Source organism: Musca autumnalis, unplaced genomic scaffold (assembly GCF_047663935.1).
Source record: "Musca autumnalis isolate F117 unplaced genomic scaffold, ASM4766393v1 scaffold_5, whole genome shotgun sequence".
Classification (NCBI taxonomy): domain Eukaryota; kingdom Metazoa; phylum Arthropoda; class Insecta; order Diptera; family Muscidae; genus Musca; species Musca autumnalis.
Genome location: NW_027412088.1, coordinates 76,506,489 through 76,526,381, shown reverse-complemented (window position 1 = coordinate 76,526,381; position 19,893 = coordinate 76,506,489). Strand labels below are relative to the sequence as shown.

The window sequence follows — 19,893 nt, the reverse complement described above, 5'->3', positions numbered from 1 at the left end:
TAGGGCCGAAAATGTAGATATACGAGGGCGGTTCGGAAACTTCTTAGCCTATCAATGAAAGAGAATAGTTAGTTTTTCAAAAATATTTTTATTTTTCAATATAATCTTCTGAAACTTCAATACACTTAGTCCAACGCTTTTCTAGCAATTCTATCCCTTGATTAAAATAGTTTTCCTCAAGGTCTTCAAAATAGTGGTTTACAACTGTAATTGCATCTTCATTTGAGGTAAAACGCTTGCCAGCAAGGAATTTTTTTAGATTTGGGAACAAGTAAAAGTCACTGGGAGCTAAATCAGGAGAATAAGGTGGGTGGTCAAGCAACTCGTACTTTAATTCGTTGATTTTAGCCATTGTTAAAACAATCTTGTGCGCTGGTGCGTTGTCTTGATGAAAAATTATTTTTTTGTGTTGTAAGCCAGGACGTTTTTCTCGAATTTGTACATTTAATTGATCCAAAAGGTTGCAATAGTACTCTGAATTTATTGCTTTACCCTTTTGCAGATAGTCAATCAATAAAATACCTTTGAAGTTCCAAAAAACCGTTGCCATAACCTTACCGAGCCGATTGAATTGTTTTTGTAAATATCCCTGGTAAACCTTTTCCTAGGAATTTCGGCAGTTGATTTTTTGTAAGTTTGGATCGAATATTTCTGGAGAAATTTCTATCTTTGCTTTCTTAAGATTTTTGTCATCTTTTGGTTCATTACGGTGTTTTGTTTTTCATATCAGATCAAACAATGCCAGGCCAATAAGTTCAGGACTAAGGTACCACATATGATTTATCATTTTGTTATTTTCTTTATCTGATATTTGTTTGTGAATGCCTTTCGTATTTCCATAAATATTCAATGCGGTTTAGGTATTGTTTTGGACCTACAAATATTTCTGAATATCGCTATTTTTGTATTAAACTCAATCTATTATCTCAATTTCTTTTCAACCTATGAATAATGTTTACCCAATATATCCTGTATTATATCTATATAAACATTATCTTGTTAATTATACGTCTTGTAAAATCAATAACTTAAACTCTCACGTATAACACTCAGTTGTTGTCGTGTGGGATACCAAATAAATAAATAAAAAATAGAAAAAAACATTCTGTCGGCGTTAAACCAGTCTCAAACGATTTAAACGCAAGGTGCTTCTATGGTCTCTTGTTCTTGGGAAGTGATCTGGGCAGTAGTTTTAACACATTCTCGCTTACTTCGAACTTGGATTTGTAAATCGCAGACTATTCTTATAGAAATCGCTTGAATATGTTTGGTTGTTCTTTCTGCTCTGTTTTGAGAATACCTGGTAATAGTTTTCCATGCCAGTGCACGCAAATAGCCTCGTTCATTGAAGTTGTTGCGTGTATTTTTTTCACGGTTTATTCTCCGCTGTTCACGGATAAAGCTTCTAGAGATCTTATATTTGAAGGGATCCACTCCGATAGCTTCCAGGACCAGCACCAATTACAATTTCATAGTTACGATTTTCTTGAAGCCACGCTTGATTCTTTTCGGGACAGATGGTTCTTCAGATTCTACGATACGTTTAGCATCAAAACAAGACCTAGACCTCATTGAAAATCTATTGAAATATTAAAACATTAGGTCTGTTCGATAACCCAAAAGTTTCAAATAATTTCATTCTAAAATATATGAATCTGTAATCTAATTTTCTTGAGAAAGTAGTTTACCTAGATATTATTCTGAAACCCATAGTGAAATTTTGTGTAGAATTTTTCTTCTTTTCACACTTTTCACCTAGAATCAAGTTTCATATTACCTTCATGTATCAACTCGAAAAAAGAAGGAACAAGTTTGCATCAAAAAAATTGGGAAATATTTTCATGTTTTTTTCAGCAAAATTGATACTGATATTTTCATGATATATATGATGATGACCCCTTTGATGAACTGCATGAGGGTTAACATTTTTACCAGATATATTCCCTATGTAAAGTTGCCAAAGACACTATATACCTTAAATGCAAGGATTCCAATATATTTTAACTCGAATATTTCGAAAAAAAACTAGAAATGGGCGGAGCTTGTCTCGCCTACTTTGGTTACTTTCCGATGTAAACTTTAAAAACGCCGATACACGTGTCTCATATATTTACCTCTACTTTTATAATCTACTCAGTTTTCCCATAATTTTGAAAAAAAAAATAATTTTGTTGCACAGTGTTATCAGTTAGTCAGTCAGTCAGTCAGTGAGTCATCATTAATCAACTCTTTTATAAGTATAGATTAAGTTCAGAGCCAGTCCCGTATAAACTAGAACTAACCTGAAACCAACTTACCAGGTTTTAATATGACTGAGGCAGGTGAAATATTCTAAACGCAGTGAGAATACTATAAATATCAAGCCAGAGGATCAGTAAATATATGTAAATGCATGTTGTCTGTATGGCATAGATAAGATCATACTGGTATTGATCTTAATGCCCATAAGGACGAAAAAAGTAATTGCGTGCGTTCCTACTAAAGTCACACTCAGACCATTAAGTCGTCCATTATGGGCCAGACACTGCAGAATTTATGACTTATTTACAAAATACTCTTGCAGAAAAAAATCTGTTAGAGTACTTGCTGATGCAGACAAAGGTGTGTACCATTACACGGGAGCATCGATACTATGCAATGGGCAGAGCCTCTTTAGGATTAACTATACCGCTCTTAAGATGTGCTTACACACAACAGGACCCAAAGGTCTAGAATGCAGGCACCAGTTCAAGGATCAACTGCATGGTCGTCAATTCCTTCTTGCTACACGAAATAACCTCTCTAATATGCCAGCCAGCTCAAGGCAAGGGGCTAAACCCGTACTCCCTATAGAACCGAACAAGTCTATATGTATGATAAATCACTAAACTAAAACTTTTTATAGGAATCACTAAACACTTTCTCATAGGAATTTGTGAAATCTTTACATTTCCTGAGAACAATATCTGTATTTAGAGGTGCGTGTTCATGTTCGATGGCTGAGTGCAGGTATGTATCCCGTGAAAATTGCTTTTGTGTGTTCATCCACAGTTATTGACACGATATGAGTAACATCAACATTAACTATCTTCATTACAATCAATGTTCATGACGATAAAATAATTATTGTAGACGAATAATAAAGTCATGGGCGGGGAAAAATTTCCCTACAGGAAATCTTTGACTAAAGATCTCTCAAACATTGCAGTACCCCACAGTAAAATTTTGGTTCTACGCCAATTTATAAAGCTGATGTACAACTTAATGGTTATGGTTGCTTATACATTTTATATGCGAACACCACCAATACATGCCCATACTTATGTGTATGTTGTTCCCATGTCTTTTATATATTGATGGCATATAGACAGCTCTACTTACATTGGTATTTTCATCTAGACATGTTTGTAATCAAACAATTGTAGCTGTTATAACGACAACAACAATAACAGTAACAACAACATAAACATTGATGGCAAAATAATAATCACGGCATGGCTGGCACAAATGATTTATAATTGTGCGTTTATTGGCCATTTTAACAACAGCAGCAAAAGCCGAGAAACGAACAACTTTTTTACGATTCAAGATAGTACCCCAAGTGCAACAAAGAATGAAAGCAACACGTTGTGTGTTTTTGTTGTTGTTATTGTTTCAGCAGTGCGAACACAAAGAAATAATTTTGTTTCTGTTGAATGATTTTTAATTGTTTCGAAGTGAGTGGAAACTTTAAGTTTTTTTTTTCTTACTTTGAAATCTCACAGGCTGTTTGTCAGTAAGACAGTCAGTCCTCCATAGCTGGTTGGTTGGCTGGTTGATTGAGCTCTTGCTTGCTAAGTTAAAGACAGACTCCTTTAAATGAGCAGAAAAACTCATTTAAAGACTTCAGTAATTAGCAACAACTTTATCCATTTTAACTTGCCATGATTGCAACATTAAGGTGTGCTGCTCTAAAAGGTATAATTATCTTTTGTGATATAACCGGAGAGCAACAACGACTACAATAGCAACAACAACAGAAATTGCATTTCAGATTGTCACAGAGTGATGGGAAGGATTTCTGTGAATGTCATAGACACATTTTTTGTTGTCATTTTGGTTTGATGGTAATGTTTGGGTCTGTTATTTTCTGTGGAAAATTATGTGATAACGTGGGATATTTTTTTCTGTGTTTGCAATTTCCTAATTGATTTTGGTATTCATAATTGCAATAATAGCAAAAGAGCAAGAAGAGCTGTTAGGACTTTAAATGACATTAAGTTCTATCAAGTTAAATTATAAATAACGTAGTTTATTGCGTGGCACATCAGAAGAAAGGAAATTTTCTAAATGTGAGAGATCGGACAAAGATTTTATGTGTGGAACATAATCTATGCTGATTTGATTTGGACAGGCCAAACTTTTTATACCCTTTATCATGAAATTTTCTGAACTAAAATGGAATAACTTTCGTGTTCACAATTTTAGGTGGACAAGTTTTTTGACCAGGGATAACAAACCTAATGCATAAATTAGATCAAACCTGTAAGAAAAGGATCATAGTCGGGCGGGACCGACTATATAATACCCTACACCACTGTGAATATATATCAATTTGAACTGATTTCTATATAATATGGTACACTTATTACTAGACAAAATTCCGTGGCACATTTAAAATTTCATAAAAATTGGACAGATATAGGGTGTTTAGTGCCACCGTGGTTCAATGGTATGCACGCCCGCCTTGCACGCAGAAGGTCGGTGTTTCGATTCCCCGGCCAGGCAACATCAGACATTTTTCAACGGTGGCAAATACCCCTCAGTAATGTTGGCGACATTTCCTGAGTATCTCAACCTTGAAAAACTTCTCCACAAGTGGTGTCTTAAGACACGCCGTTAGGACTCGGCGATAAACAGTAGGTCCCATGTCATTGAGCTAAATATGAATCGGGGTGCACTCATTGATATGAGAGAAGTCTTCCTTGTCCCGTATGGGATGTTGTGGAACAATGTTTTTTATAGGGTGTTTAGTGCAGCAAATACGTGAAATCGGGCGAAAAAATATATGGGAGCTATATCCAAATCTGAACCGAGTTCGATATAATTTGGCACACTTATTTCTAGACCGAGTTGAGTCACGCAATGAAATTTCATCAAACCCTAGCGTGTTTGGTGCAGCAGTTACTTTCCTATTTTTCCCTATATTCCGCTATTTGCTCTCATATTTCAACAAACCACAACACAACCCCCACCATCGTCTCACCATCACATTGAGACTATATCAGTGTTCACCAACAACTACAAATGCAACCGCTCCGTTTGTGTTGGGCACACACACGAGATTATCTATCCCTGACTACATAAACATCGTGCGCGTGAATTCATTACTAAAACAAAGAAGATGATCGGTGGTGAGAGTAACGTTCAAACTCACCACAATTAAGATTGTGTGTTCACACAGACAAGGCTCGCGAGCCCAGTGGTGATATCAACAAACCACCACACCACACACATACACACCACAACAACATACCTACCACTGTAGGTCGCAACAATTTTGTTGTTAGTTAACTGACAAACCAAACAACTACGGTGCGTTTGGTGCAGTGTTAATCACCACTGGGTTCGCGAGCAGTGTCTGTGTGAACATACACAATCTCAATTGTGTTGAGTTTGAACGTTACTCTCACCACCGATCATCTCCTTTGTTTTTGCAATGAATTAACGCACACGATGTTTATATAGAGAGGGATAGATAATCTCGTGTGCGTGCCCCACACAAACGGAGCGGTTGCATTTGTGTGTGTGTGGTTTCGAGCGCCTCCTTGCAAGGCAGCAAATAAAGATTGGCGATCCTTGGATGCAATAGCCAGGTTATATTCCAAATTTAGGTTGTATTCCACAAGTAGTATATAGTGATCCGATAATTAACTCCAAAAAATCGACTGCTACTCCAGGTAACAGGAACCAAACTAAGAAGATAAGTACAAAGGGTACTTTAGTTGCGATATCACAATAAGTGAACATTTAATTTGAGAATAATTTAATCGTTTAAAGATATTAAGACAACTCACGAAAACCTGGTTGAGACAGAGATAACCAAGTGTAACTAGTTCAAAACTTGAACTCCAGCTTGAGGCGTGAATAGCAGACAAATTAGTGAGCAAATTGTTGATATTGACATCAGCACTCCAAACAACGTATCCAAAATCGAAAGGACAGCAGTCCATGTATTTGTATGATTCTTCAAAAAGGCTGTTGAAAAGATATAAAAAAAGGCCAAAAGGGAGTGTGGGATCGGAAATTATCATAAGTATAGTTCCACGTCAGTTTAGGTAGAAAACTTAGCAACTAATATCACAGTGTAAAGTGCTTTTATGTAGTATTCAGGTGATGCTTTTTAGGATGTAGGTTAAAGGTGTGTAGGTTTAGGTTGTGGTGTATAATGTTGGGATGTAGGTTTTGAGGTATAGGTTTAGTGTTTGATTTTAAGGTGTAGGTTATGAGGTGAGGGTGTTAAGATGTATGAACGTAGGGGTGAGGGTATTAGAGTATATGTATATTAGGGTGTAGGGTTAAGGTTTAGATAATAAAGAGTAAATATCACAGAGTGGGTATCACAGTATAGGAAAAGATGTGGTGGTTCATAGGTTCAGGTTAGCTTCCCTGATGAAATCAATGATGGCTTTTATTAGGCCAGCATCCTTAGTTTTTAGAAGAGTATTCAAGCTACAATGTTTCGTGAAAAGTTGGGGATATTTGTTTCTCAGCGTTGCGAATCTGCTGCAATTAAAGATCAAGTGTTCAGCACTTTCAGGTACGTTGCATACCTCACATGCATTGCTTCCGCAGGCACCAATGCGATGCAGATATGCTTTGTTGTAGGTGTGACCAACTAACAGCCTGTTGAAAAGTTTGGTATCACTGGGACTTAGGATAATCTTCTTAAACCAGGGCTTCTCATACACGTTATTAACGATTTCATAGAAAAAACGCCCCTTATCCTGGGACAGTTGTGCAAATTCAGCATTCCAACAGCTCTTGATTCTTATTTCAATCTGGTTAAGGGCTTCAGTAGGGGAGAGGCTAAAGTCCACCGGGGCTCCCACCTCTACTGCTTGCTTTGCCAGGTAGTCAACATATTCATTGAATTTGACGCCACTGTGACCTGGGGTCCAGACCACATGACATATCTCCAAACACGATTTCCTTACAATATCATGACATTCAGCAACAAGAAAGTTGTCACTCTCCACAGAGCCCAAAGCCTTACAGGCCGCAAGGCTGTCTGTGAAAATGACACATTTGTCATAACCATCTTCGGCCGCAATATCTAGCGCCTTTTTAATCGCATAAAGTTCGCCGAATGTAGACGAAGATTTAACATTTAGTTTGTAGAGAAATCGTTGATCTTTAGTAATGTTGAATACACCACATCCTGTGGCCATCTGCCCAACTGACGCATCTGTCGCAAACACAACGAAATTTTGTCGCCTGTAGTGATTAAGTTCATAATTGACAGTAGCCAAAACCATATCAGTGGACATATTTTTCTTAGTGCATGGCAAGATATTAGTTCTGATCTTCAGATTATCAGTTCTGGCATGGGGGAGCACTTTAACCTTCTCAAAGATGTCTGCAAATTCGTGAAAGATCACACTGTAGCTAGATTTTACTCTCGGATTATCTGAAATTATATCATAAAGTCTTTCATTGTTCACAGCAATTTTCATAATTTCCTTGGCCGTCAGCATTTTGGCCCTATATTTGGGGGGCAATTCTCCTGCAAGGACATACCTTGAATGGATGGGAGTGGATTTTGGGACTCCAAGACTCTTTCTCAACATCTCATTTTGTATTCTTTCAATCTTCTTGTTCACATACTCTGGTGCATTAGCCGTTGTAGTTCTGGCATATTCCACCTTTGATCTTACAAAACTTTTGAAAGTGTTGAGAGATATTTTAGGATGCAAACCCCCTTTTATAGATGAGAGACATTTTAAAAGATTGATTCTGTTCTTCACTTCCTCGCTAATGTACTCATAATGGTCTCTAACTACCAGGGAGTTAGTTACAATTCTTCCCAAGAATTTCAGCTTCTTAACTTGTTCTACCTGATGTCCATCTATACATAACGAGATTTGCTTGATGCTGTTTTTAGCGAAATAAACCGAGTTTGATTTTGATGGATTGAATGATAGGTTTAAACGCCCACACATTCTTTTAAAAGCGCCAACCTTCGCTTGCAAGTGATCTTTGGCTAGGTCAAAGTCCTTATCAAAGACCATTATTAGAAAATCATCTGCATATTGGAATAACATCGTCTTACTATCTTCCAACGTATGAAGTTTAGCAGTGTACAAATTGAATAGTATAGGAGATAGACAGCTACCCTGCGGGATGCCATTTGTTACCTCAACTTCATCAGAACCAATTCGTAGGAATCTTCTGGACAAAAAGTTTATAATCCACCTTGAAATTTGTGGATTGAATCTATATTCATTTAGAATCTTTGCTAGAATATCAACTTTCACACAGTTGTATGCATTGCTTATGTCCAGAGATAAAACCAACACTTTATAATTATTAGCTTTTAGTAAGGCAACCCTGTGTAGAAACTCGTTTAAGCATGTAGCTGTCGACAAATGTTTGCGATATGCGAAACTTCTTACAGGAATGATATTATTTTCATCCAAAAAATCATTAATTTTGTCCTTTAGCATGAGGTTAATACATTTAATAAACACGGAGATTAGAGAGATCGGCCTGTAGTTTGAGATTTCATTCAGATCTTTGTTCGGCTTTGGTATAGGAACAATTTTGATGACTCTCCAGCTATCTTTGATGTTGTTGTCTATAAAAGCATCATACATTGCCGTCAGAACTGCCCGTTTAGACAACCCTGGCAGCGCTCTGAGCATTTCGTACGTAATCCTGTCCTCTCCTGCTGCAGAGCCTTTCTTTTTACCTTCCAGTACTTTCTCAAAGTGCTCAAAATCAAAAGAGATTCTTTCTTCACAATGCTCAACTTCAAATTCCACACAATTCTGGGCCCCACCAGTAGGCACCTGATCTTTTAAAAACTGCAGGTATGCCATGTTGTTGTCATTGTTCCAATTGCTTACAACACCCGATTCTCTGTTCCGAATGTTGTTTAAAAATCTCCATGCCTCCCTTGTGTTCGCATTTCTGTTTATCTCTTCAATTTTCTTTTGGAAGCTCTCAGCTTTCGCTGCTTCCACCATCTTCTTCCATGCCTCAACTTCTAATCTTGCATTTTCCAGGTTTATATAGCTGGGATACTTTCTGGCTTTTTTCACCGCAGCTAGCTGTCTCCTGTGCGCCGTCGTCAACTCGTCCTTCCACCAATACTTCGGCACCCTGTCAGCCCTTGGAACACTTGTTGCCGCTTCAACTTCCTCTTTCATTGCCTCCTCAATCATGTTAAGATCCGGCTCCAAACTCAAGTCCCCTAGAGCCTTCATCAGTTTTTTCTTGTGAAGGAATTTACCCCTTCTTCTCGATTCGGTTTCTATTTCAATGGACACTGGAAGATGATGACTTCCTCCAAAGTTGCCCTCAATGACATTCCATTTCGCAGCAATTCCGCTGCCAACAAAGGATAGATCAGGAACAGAGCCTTGTGAATCCAAACTCCTCCTGAAGGTTTCTCTTCCATTGTTAATACATAATAATCCAGTTTCCATGGCAATCATTTCGATCTCTTTTCCTTTTCTTGAGGTCATGTGATCTCCCCAGTTCTGGTTCCTGGCGTTGAAGTCTCCGCATACAATAACATTTTCCAAGTTTTCCAGCACACTGAAAAGCCGAGAAACTTCTTCCTTGAACACTTGAAACGCTATAGAAGGTGGGAAATATGCTGATACAAACGTGAAATTTCGTTGTAGGTTTGTTGTTTTTATAATTATAACGTCATATTCCGTATCATATACAATTTTGGTGAACTTTATGTGTTTTCTTAGACCAATGGCTACTCCCCCATAGCCATCAGACCTAAACTTTTGTACTAAGTTGAAGTTAATTAGTTTATTGTTGTGTCTTCTGTCCTCTGAAAAAATTTCAGACAGAATGACCACATCGTAATTATGTTTGTTTATAAAGAATTCGACAAAATTTTTATTCCTTTTAAAGGATTGGATATTAAACTGAAATACTTTTAGCGACTCAATCATGATTGTTATCCAATACTCCTCTCTCCTCTTCATCTAGTGTGATGCCACATTTTTGAATACGTTTGTGAAAATGGCCCATAGCCTCCACAGCCACCTGATTTTCGGATTTTTTGAAGAAATCCGTCATGAATTTCAAGAGTTCCCTGGTGATTTTTTCCAATTCTGTTGTTTTTTGATCTTCCCTCACAAAGACCGGAGCTGATGGAACTGATTCTCCAAACATTCTGTTCTGCATCTGCACCCCAGGTTTATGAATATAGGGCTTTTTTGGTTTTTTCGACACCGAACTATATGTGAAAGGTGTCATCATCTCATTGATCTCCTCATCAATGCTCTTTTCAGTGTGTTGTTTTGATGCGCCACGATTTTCTTTCCTACTTGCAGGAAGAGAAGGGAAATTAGAATCATCCCAAAGGATGTCAAAACGATTTTGGTTGTGGTACATGTCCAGGACCTCCTTTTTGGAGAGCTTTTTGCGCGTCATAATTTTGTTTGTTGATACCTCTTTTTCCCACTTCGGACACTTTTTACTGTCTTTGCAAGTGTGATCCTTTCCGTTGCATAAAATGCATATTTTAACATTGCAATCCCCTTTACAGTTATTGTCACCGCATTTGAGGCACCTGGGATCCGATCGGCAACCCATTTTGGTATGTCCCAGTCTTCCACAATTGTAGCACTGACGAATAGCAGGATAGTATGTGTTGACTACCAGAACTGTGTGATTGAACACCACCCATGAGGGATGATCATCTCCATAAAAACCGACTTTGATGGTCTCCGTAGGTCTGGGCTCAGCCCCATCTTCTGATTTTCTTACAAACCTCCTCACAGAGGCAACCTTTCTGTCCGAGACAATGCCCTCTAGAAGGTCCTCCTCAGAGAACGAAACCGGTACATTTCTAATTACCCCATAAGTCTCCACGAAATTCCTCGGGATGAAAGCACGCATCTTCTTTTTTTTAATTTCCTCATTTTTAACAAAGTCATTTGCTGACTCCATGTCCTCAAACGTTATTTTATACAGGGTGACACCAATGGCCTCGACCCGGACCATCTTATCCAAATCTTTGGATTTAATATCTTTGATTTTTTCAACGAAATACAAGCCGTTTCTAACGCGCTTGTTCTTAATATTTTCCACCTCACTCGTATCTACTAAAACCATGAACTTACCCTTATACTCCGTTGTGTACAACACAACCTCGTCATTGAAACGCCTCTTCTTTAGATCAGCAGTAACTTCTCCGCCACCATTTGTAGCATTGTCATGTCCACCATTTTCTTCGATTACCCTTTTCACACCTGCACCATCGCCATTGTCTGTAGTTGTGCTGCCACCAACATTCACATTTGTTGCTACACAAAATTTGTCGCGCAAACCATCCTTTCTTCGTATTAATTTCTTTCTCACACCATCACGCATTTCTACATCACCATTTTGGCCGTCTGTGTGAGGTACAGACGCCATTGCGTCCATAACCTCAACTCCTTCTTTCATCGATTCCACAATCAATCAACTAATGAACAGCCACACCACTTTTCCAAAACTTTATGATGAATTCTTACAATGGTAAAATAAAATTACCACTAAATAATTTTGCTTCACAACCAATTGCCACAAAAGACAAAGGCAGACACCAATTTTATAGCTGCTTCACTTCTTCTTTTTCGCTTCACTTATTCTTTGTCGCTTCACTTACACTCTTATGACCGCTCTCTTCAAATGCTCAACCAGGAATGGTTGCATTTGTAGTTGTTGGTGAACACTGAACTACAGTGAAAATTCATTAGAAGAAACCGCAAATTACAATAAATCAAAATAAAAACATTAATTAATAAAAAGCAGCAAAGTGTGTCTCTGGTTTGGTTGGTGGTGTTGTTTTTGATGGTTGTTTGTCAATAATAACAAAAACAACAGCTCACCAAAATTGTTTTTTTTTTTCAATCTCTCAGAAAAACCAGTGTTTTTGTTTTTGCTTTATGAAAGGCGTTCATGAAATGCAGAAATTTGAACCTTGGCAAGACTTTATGAACACTATTCCTGAAATGCAGTAATTATTTTTTTCTGTGTATGTTGACATTTTTTGTTATAACTGGGAATCTTAAATGTCAAATAACAGGTAGTTCGATCAAAAATCTGAAGACCTCAAAATACCTAAAACCGTGAGGTACCGTTATGGAGAGCTATGCCAAAACACGGACCTATGTTCCAAATTTTTGGTGTAGAACTTTTGTTACTACTGGGAACCTAAAATGTCAAATTACAGATTTGTTGGTCAGCAATTTAGCTAAATTTCTCAAAATACCTAAAACAGGGACGTATCGTTATATGGAAGCTATTACAAAACATGGACCTATGTTGACAATTTTTGGTAATGCAGTTGTGTGGTCACTGGGAACCTCAAATGTCAAATAACAGGTAGTTCGGTAAAAATGTAGCTTAAATCCTCAAAATACCTAATCTCGGGAGGTGCGGTTATATAGGGGCTATCTAAAACACGGACTTATGTTGAATTTTTTGACCACTAGGAACCTCAAACTTCAAATAACAGGTAGTTCGCTGAAAAATGTAGCTAACATTTTCGAAATACCTAAAATAGGGCGGTTCCGTTATATGTGGCCTATACCAAAACATCGGCCAATGTTGACAATTTTCGATGAGAAGTTTCGTGACTGATGTGAACCTAACATGTCAAAGTACGGGTAGTTCAGTCAAAAAATTAGCAAAAAAAACTCAAAATAGCGAAAATCGGTAGGTTCCGCTATATGAGGCTGTATCGAAACACGGGCCTATGTTCAAAAATTTTTGATAAGAAGAAGTATTGTGGCCACCAATGGGAACCTTGAATGTCAAATTACAGTTATTTCGACCAAAATATGTAGCTGAAATCCTCAAAATACTTAAAATCGGGTAGTACCTTTATAGCTCTGTTCCTTTACGTTCAAGAACAGAACAAGGAACAGACCATATATGGGCGTACCAAAACGTGGGCCGATATAGATCATCTTCGAACTTGACCAGTCTATGGAAGAAAAGACATTAGGGTGGAAAAATATAGCGTTCAAGTTTAATTATTGTGGATGCTGTAGTGATTACAAGAGACGGACATGGGTAGATCGATTTAGAAGTTTATCCTGATCAAAGATATATATGATATATATCTTGCTTTGAAACCAAGGAGTTTTTGTTTAATCCATGATTGTTATGGACATCGTCCGGGAACGGATATTTGTGAGTTATTCACCATTATATTTCGTCAAAATTTAGCCCCTAAAGCTCCTGTATGAGGTATACTTTCGGCTAGAAGTTGGGCTGATCGAGCACCGGCCACAGAACCGAAATAAGTATTTTTTGTTTGGAAAAATTTAAGATTTTGCACGCTCACAAAACTGGTTGTTTCGCGCAATGCTGAGCGAGATTTCAAGCATTTGAGAGCTTTTCGTTAGTCATTCATAGCTACAGATATTTCTTCAAAATTTCGCGCTGAACAATTGATAAGTGAACAAATATCAGACGATCCGTAGAAAATGACTGAACCGATTTTCTGCAACCTTTTGCGCATTTCAGACATCACAATTAACCCAAGATGACCTTGGTTAGCATGAGAGTTCCAGCGTGTACTGCAGTTGTTTAGAATCTGTTTAAACATTGCCAAAGGGATTTCACCTTTCTCAGTAAAATGATGGAGGACACGATTGGAAGATAAACTTCAAGTCACACATTTAATTGATAAACAGTAGGCCCATATCATTGAGCTAATATGAATCGGGATGCACTCATTGATATGAGAGAAGTCTCCCTTGTAGAACAATAATAATAATAATAACACTGTGCAGCAGCATTTTTGGGGGGTGGAAAATTTCATTTGGAGATGAAAGCCTTTGATGAGTATACTAAGAACCCAAAAGGAAATTTTCGCCATAGGTCAAGTTTCTGAGATTTCGCGCGATGAAGTTTTTGTTTCCCTATAATACTTGGGAAAATAGCTCCATATCTCTGTTTGGCGTTGTTGTAGCATCGTTTTGAGGTGATATGTCTTCAGTCAAATCGATTGGCGAATCTTTTTGTAGAACATTTCATTCTTCTAACTCGATGCCTTTCATGTCCTTTTCGTACTTTATTTTTTGAACCGTAGTGAAAGTGCCACAAGATGCGATTTTTCAGCATCCAAATATTCTACAAAAATATTGCTCAGAAGATTTTAGGTACGGTTCTCTTTGACAACTAATCGATTTTGTCCCGTTTTCATTGTCATTTTTGACATTTATTCGGACTTGGTTCAGAATTAAACTATGTTTTTTTTTTCTGTATATTCGTTATTGGTTATGCATAGGTATGTAGACATTACCAATGGGTATTGCTTATGTAGACATCTGGGGTGCTTCTGAAATATTTACCACAAATAGCTCTTGTATTGATGAGCATGTTAACAACAAATTTTCTTGGAGGATAGATCCGGTTATCTCAGTTTTTGAACCGGATATTCCGACACTAAAACCGATTTTTGAACCGGTTTTAAGTAACTGATTAAACTTATATGTATACCATTAAAAAAGCTTATAGAGTTGTCAATCAAATTAAATTAATTCGCTTATGAAAACTTTGCTAGTTGCGGTTCTAGAACAAAAAACCCGTTTTCTTAAACCGTTTTTAAGGAAAAATATCAGTACGCGCATATATGGAGATCAAAGGCTGGGGGGTGAAAAATTCTTTTTGGCGATGAATGTCGATGAAGGTAATATGATGAACCCGGAAAGACAGTTTTGCCATTGGTCAAACTTCTGAGTTATGGCATGATAAAATGTAGCTATGTTTTTGCCATGTCGGTCTGTATAGTTTGTCAAGAAATAATTCATTTCGCTATAACTCAGAAGTTTGACCTATGGCAAAACTGTCCTTCCAAGTTCATCATATTACCTTCATCGACATTCATCGCCAAAAAGAATTTTTCACCCCCCAGCCTTTGATCTCCATATATGCGCGTACTGATATTTTTCCTTAAAAACGGTTTAAGGAAACGGGTTTTTTGTTCTAGAACCGCAACTAGCAAAGTTTTCATAAGCGAATTAATTTAATTTGATTGACAACTCTATAAGCTTTTTAATGGTATACATATAAGTTTAATCAGTTACTTAAAACCGGTTCAAAAATCGGTTTTAGTGTCGGAATATCCGGTTCAAAAACTGAGATAACCGGATCTATCCTCCAAGAAAATTTGTTGTTAACATGCTCATCAATACAAGAGCTATTTGTGCTAAATATTTCAGAAGCACCCCAGATGTCTACATAAGCAATACCCATTGGTAATGTCTACATACCTATGCATAACCAATAACGAATATACAGAAAAACAAAACATAGTTTAATTCTGAACCAAGTCCGAATAAATGTCAAAAATGACAATGAAAACGGGACAAAATCGATTAGTTGTCAAAGAGAACCGTACCTAAAATCTTCTGAGCAACATTTTTGTAGAATATTTGGATGCTGAAAAATCGCATCTTGTGGCACTTTCACTACGGTTCAAGAAATAAAGGACGAAAAGGACATGAAAGGCATCGAGTTAGAAGAATGAAATGTTCTACAAAAAGATTCGCCAATCGATTTGACTGAAGACATATCACCTCAAAACGATGCTACAACAACGCCAAACAGAGATATGGAGCTATTTTCCCAAGTATTATAGGGAAAAAAACAAAAATTGTGTCACAGTGTAATAATAATAATAATAATAATAATAATAATAATAATAATAATAATAATAATAATTATTATTATTATTATTGTTATTATTATTATTATTATTTTTATTATTATTATTATTATTATTATTATTATTATTATTTGATATAGCCCCCATAGAACGGTACCACCCGCTTTTCGGGTTTTAGTCTCATTATCCCACCAAAACGACTGAAAGTTGGTACTTAGACTTTGTTGAGGAAAAAACATTCCACCCGAAATTTTTCGGTATATGTAGGTCCACGTCATATTATAGCCCCTTTAGAACGACACCTTCCGATTTTCGGTATTTTGAAGGTTTCTGCCTCAATATCCCACCGATATGGTTCCAAAATTGGTATTTAGTCTTCGTTGCACAGTGGTTCTGCTCGTGGACAAAAATCGAAAAATTGATGGCGACAAATTTTGTTGCGATTGAAATAAATATTCTCTAAACATATACAATTTTTAACATCCAGCCTTATTTTTGTAAATTTACAGCGGTTATACGCCAAGTTAAGTCGAAGAAGTTGTGATTTGTATGTGAGGCCTTAAAAACGAAAAATACATCGGCAAAGCATTCGTAGGTTATGAGTAAAATTATAAAAAATTGGAGAGGTAAATGTGCAGTTTTCAAAATGAAACTTATAGGTGATGGCATTGATAATATTTTTACAAAAAAACAAATTCATAATTCGTTTTCTAACTTTATTAAAAACAAATTCTTAATAAATGACTTTTTCTGTTATTTTTAATATAATTACTATTAATTTATGTTGAGTTTTACTAATGTTGTGAGCATTTGTGAGTCTCGAAATTTTTTTTAGAATGCAGGGGAAATTCTCCATTTTATGATTAAAAAAAGTCCAGCTGCCCCCATCTGCCACCTGCTAAGTTATTCCTCTTACACCACGCCCGTAAAATCGTCAAAATTCCGAAAATCGGGAGGTACGTTTATATGGGGCCTATATCTAAACGTAGACCGATATTGACCATATTTTACATGGAGGTATTTGGTTCACTCAGAACTCAAAATGCCAAATTACAGCCAAATCAGTTGGAAAATTTCGCTAAAATTGTCAAAATACCGAAAATCTGAGGGTAAATTTATATGGCGACTATACCTAAACATAGACCTGTATTGAATATTTTTTGCAAGGAGGTAGTTTTTTCACTCAGAAATCAAAATGCAAAATAACATCCAAATCGGTTGGTTAATTTGGAAAAAATCAATATCCCCCCATATAAAGTTACCATCCAATGTTCGGTATTTTAAAGGTTGTGGCTTCAATATCCCATCGAAACGGCCGAAATTTGGTATTTAGTCTGCGTTTGGGATATAAAACTCTCCACCAGAAATTTGTCGGTATAGGTCTTTATATAACGCCCTTAGGACGGCACTCACGGATTTTCGATATTTTGAACGTTTTAGCCAGGTTTTAGCCAAACATTATAACAGGTACAAAATATTCCTTGCAAAAATCAGACATCAAACGTCCACTTTTTGCTAAAGGGACATGAAAGGCTACCCCCAAATTTAAGATTTTTTGAAGAATTCAGTTACATTCTCCTACCGAATTAGTTGTTAGTAGCAAATTTGTGTTCCCAAAGATAGAAAATTTACTCGCAAAAACTATCCATATGCATATATTTAAGTTCTATCCTTACTTCAATGGACCGTTATTGCCCAATTTTATGTATTTCGAGAGTTTTTTTTTTCAAAATTTCGAACCGATGTTTAGTCAGACGATAGAAAGAACAACTGCTAGCTCTTTTAAAGGGTGTTGGTACATTTTCCTTCTGCAGTGCATGCAACTTGGTATTTTGGAATCTCAATGGGTAGAAAACCTCCTATTATTCTCTTATTGTAACCTATTATTCTCCTCCAAGGAATTATCCTTAACGTAGAGAAAGAGCTTAGTAGTTACTACTTGTTCATATTTACTTCAATACAGTGGTGTTAGAGGGTATAAAAAGTTTGGCTCGGCCTAACTTAACACCGTCCTTATTTGTTTCTTATTCTCATTGCTGAAGGCTGTTTTCAATTGCTTTCAAATTGTTTGGGCTTTTTCCATCTTTCAATTTTGAGCGCAGCCAACTTAATTTCTTTAGACATATTCCTGAAGCCACGGTCTGATATTCGAAGCTCTCAAGGTGTTTGCAGCCACAGTGCATGCTACAATTCTCCAGATGAAGCGTGCTTACAAGCTCTCATTCACCCCAGCACCTTCCTTGTAGATAGCCCTGTGAATTCCTGACTGACATGGGATTGGTATTTTAATGCCCTCAGTGGAAAGCTGGTGGTACACCATTGCTGCTTTGTGGGACGATAGCTTTGAGTTTGTGACAAAGCGTATTGCATTGCCAGTTGGGTTATGTTCCCCTAGCTCTTTCATGCTGCATTGTCATCATTGCAAGGACTACCTGTACTGCTGTCGCATTCCGTGCTACTTTCAGGACAATCAAGTATCACTGAGGTGGTGAACGTTGTCGCTTCCATTGTCCCATTTCGCTTGGCACCGGCAGATTAGCCGCTGGAGTAACCAATTCGGCCTTTGCTCTTAATTTGCAGTTTATAAAGGCTATCTTCTTTTTTGCACATATATTCTTAATTCGGCTTAGGTGACATTTTGAAAATTTTGACTAATACCCAGCAAAAAAAGTCCTCCCAAAATCATGGGTTTCGTAAGGGATTTTTGGCAGCCGTAACTACTCTCAAACCCCCTTTCTTCCCCATTATTTTTACAAGGGCATGTCGCATTGAGTTTGTAGTTATTTTATGACCACTAGAATAACTAGTTATTCTGTGGGCGCTAGAAGTTGAAAAGTAAGTTGAAAAAATTATATTTTTAACCGTTGATGTAGAGAGATTTTTTTTTTAATTTCATCACACTTCTTACTTTTATTCTACTTTATTTTATTTCGCTTGCTGTGCGAGTTGAACACACGAACCCTCTGATTTCTCGCCAAAGACACTACATACTATGCCACGCACACGAACATTAAGGGTTGCTTAAGAACTTAAATGTGCAGTGCACATGTGCACCACGAACTGTTATTTTTTAATTAAAAAATTCGCGTGCCGACAGGGAACGTTGAACACACAACCCTAGGATTTCTAGTTGGACACACACTCACTGTGCCACCGTCCTCAGATTACTTGTAATGGGAAAAGAAGCTTGTTTACATTACTTTGTAATGGGTTACGTAATGACTAATGGATCCGAATTTTTGCTGGGTAATCATCATGTTAAATTGCAAGCTTCATCTCTGTCATAAACTCCAACCTTATTTAAAATTTCTCCGATGGGACCATTTTACGACAAACGGAGCAGCTACAAAATCGGATAAAAAAAATGTTTTTGGTCCATTTCACTCTGTCTGAAGCTGGCCTCCAAATTTCGTGACGATCGATCCATAATTGCGGCCTGGAATTTGATTAAAATTTATAATGGACAGGCGGAGGGATGGACACACATCGCTAAATCGCTTCACCTACTCGAGATATGAAAAAATTGTATACCATATTGGGGGTCTACGACGAATATTTCCCTGTGCTAGATGTTTTTAGCAAAACAAACTTATAATACCCTTCCCGAGTTGTGGTGTAGGGTATAATGATTCCATTATATATTAGGCAGTAGGTCCGTTATCTAACCGACACATTATTTTAATATGCATCAGGGGAAAGTCAGGATTTATTTTTTTCGCACGTAAGCTAATTTACCCTTCTGGAATTATACAAAATTTCGTGACTATTGAACTATAATTGCGACATATAGCGTAGGTATGATTACATTACAAGCACATAATTGGATATATTAGGCTGTAACTCTGTTATCTGATCACGTAGATCTTTGTCCAAGTGCAGCTTACCTGCCCGGGATGTGTCTTTCAGGAATAAAGATATAAGGTGAATATTATTTTTTTCCAATTTTCACACAAAAAAATTTCGGTCCAATTAATCCACTAAATATTATCAGACCACCATCTCAAATTGCAATCGTTTTCTTC

At 37.0% G+C, this 19,893-nt stretch overlaps 1 protein-coding gene across 2 annotated transcripts; it reads right to left on the bottom strand.

Moving 5' to 3' along the window:
• Nucleotides 1–5,764: 5,764 nt before the first annotated feature.
• Nucleotides 5,765–11,879, bottom strand: LOC141405066 (uncharacterized). Of its 2 annotated transcripts, none has more exons than XM_073989054.1 (3): nucleotides 11,331–11,879; nucleotides 6,036–6,216; nucleotides 5,765–5,957 (listed from the first exon to the last, which is right to left on the bottom strand). In XM_073989054.1, the coding sequence occupies exons 1-2, from the start codon at nucleotides 11,653–11,655 to the stop codon at nucleotides 6,071–6,073; spliced, it is 471 nt and encodes a 156-aa protein (XP_073845155.1). In that variant the 5' UTR covers nucleotides 11,656–11,879; the 3' UTR covers nucleotides 5,765–5,957; nucleotides 6,036–6,070. The 2 variants fall into 2 exon arrangements, with proteins under 2 accessions (XP_073845155.1, XP_073845154.1); XM_073989053.1 differs by having other exon boundaries at nucleotides 5,765–5,933.
• Between the last annotated feature and the right edge of the window lie 8,014 nt (nucleotides 11,880–19,893).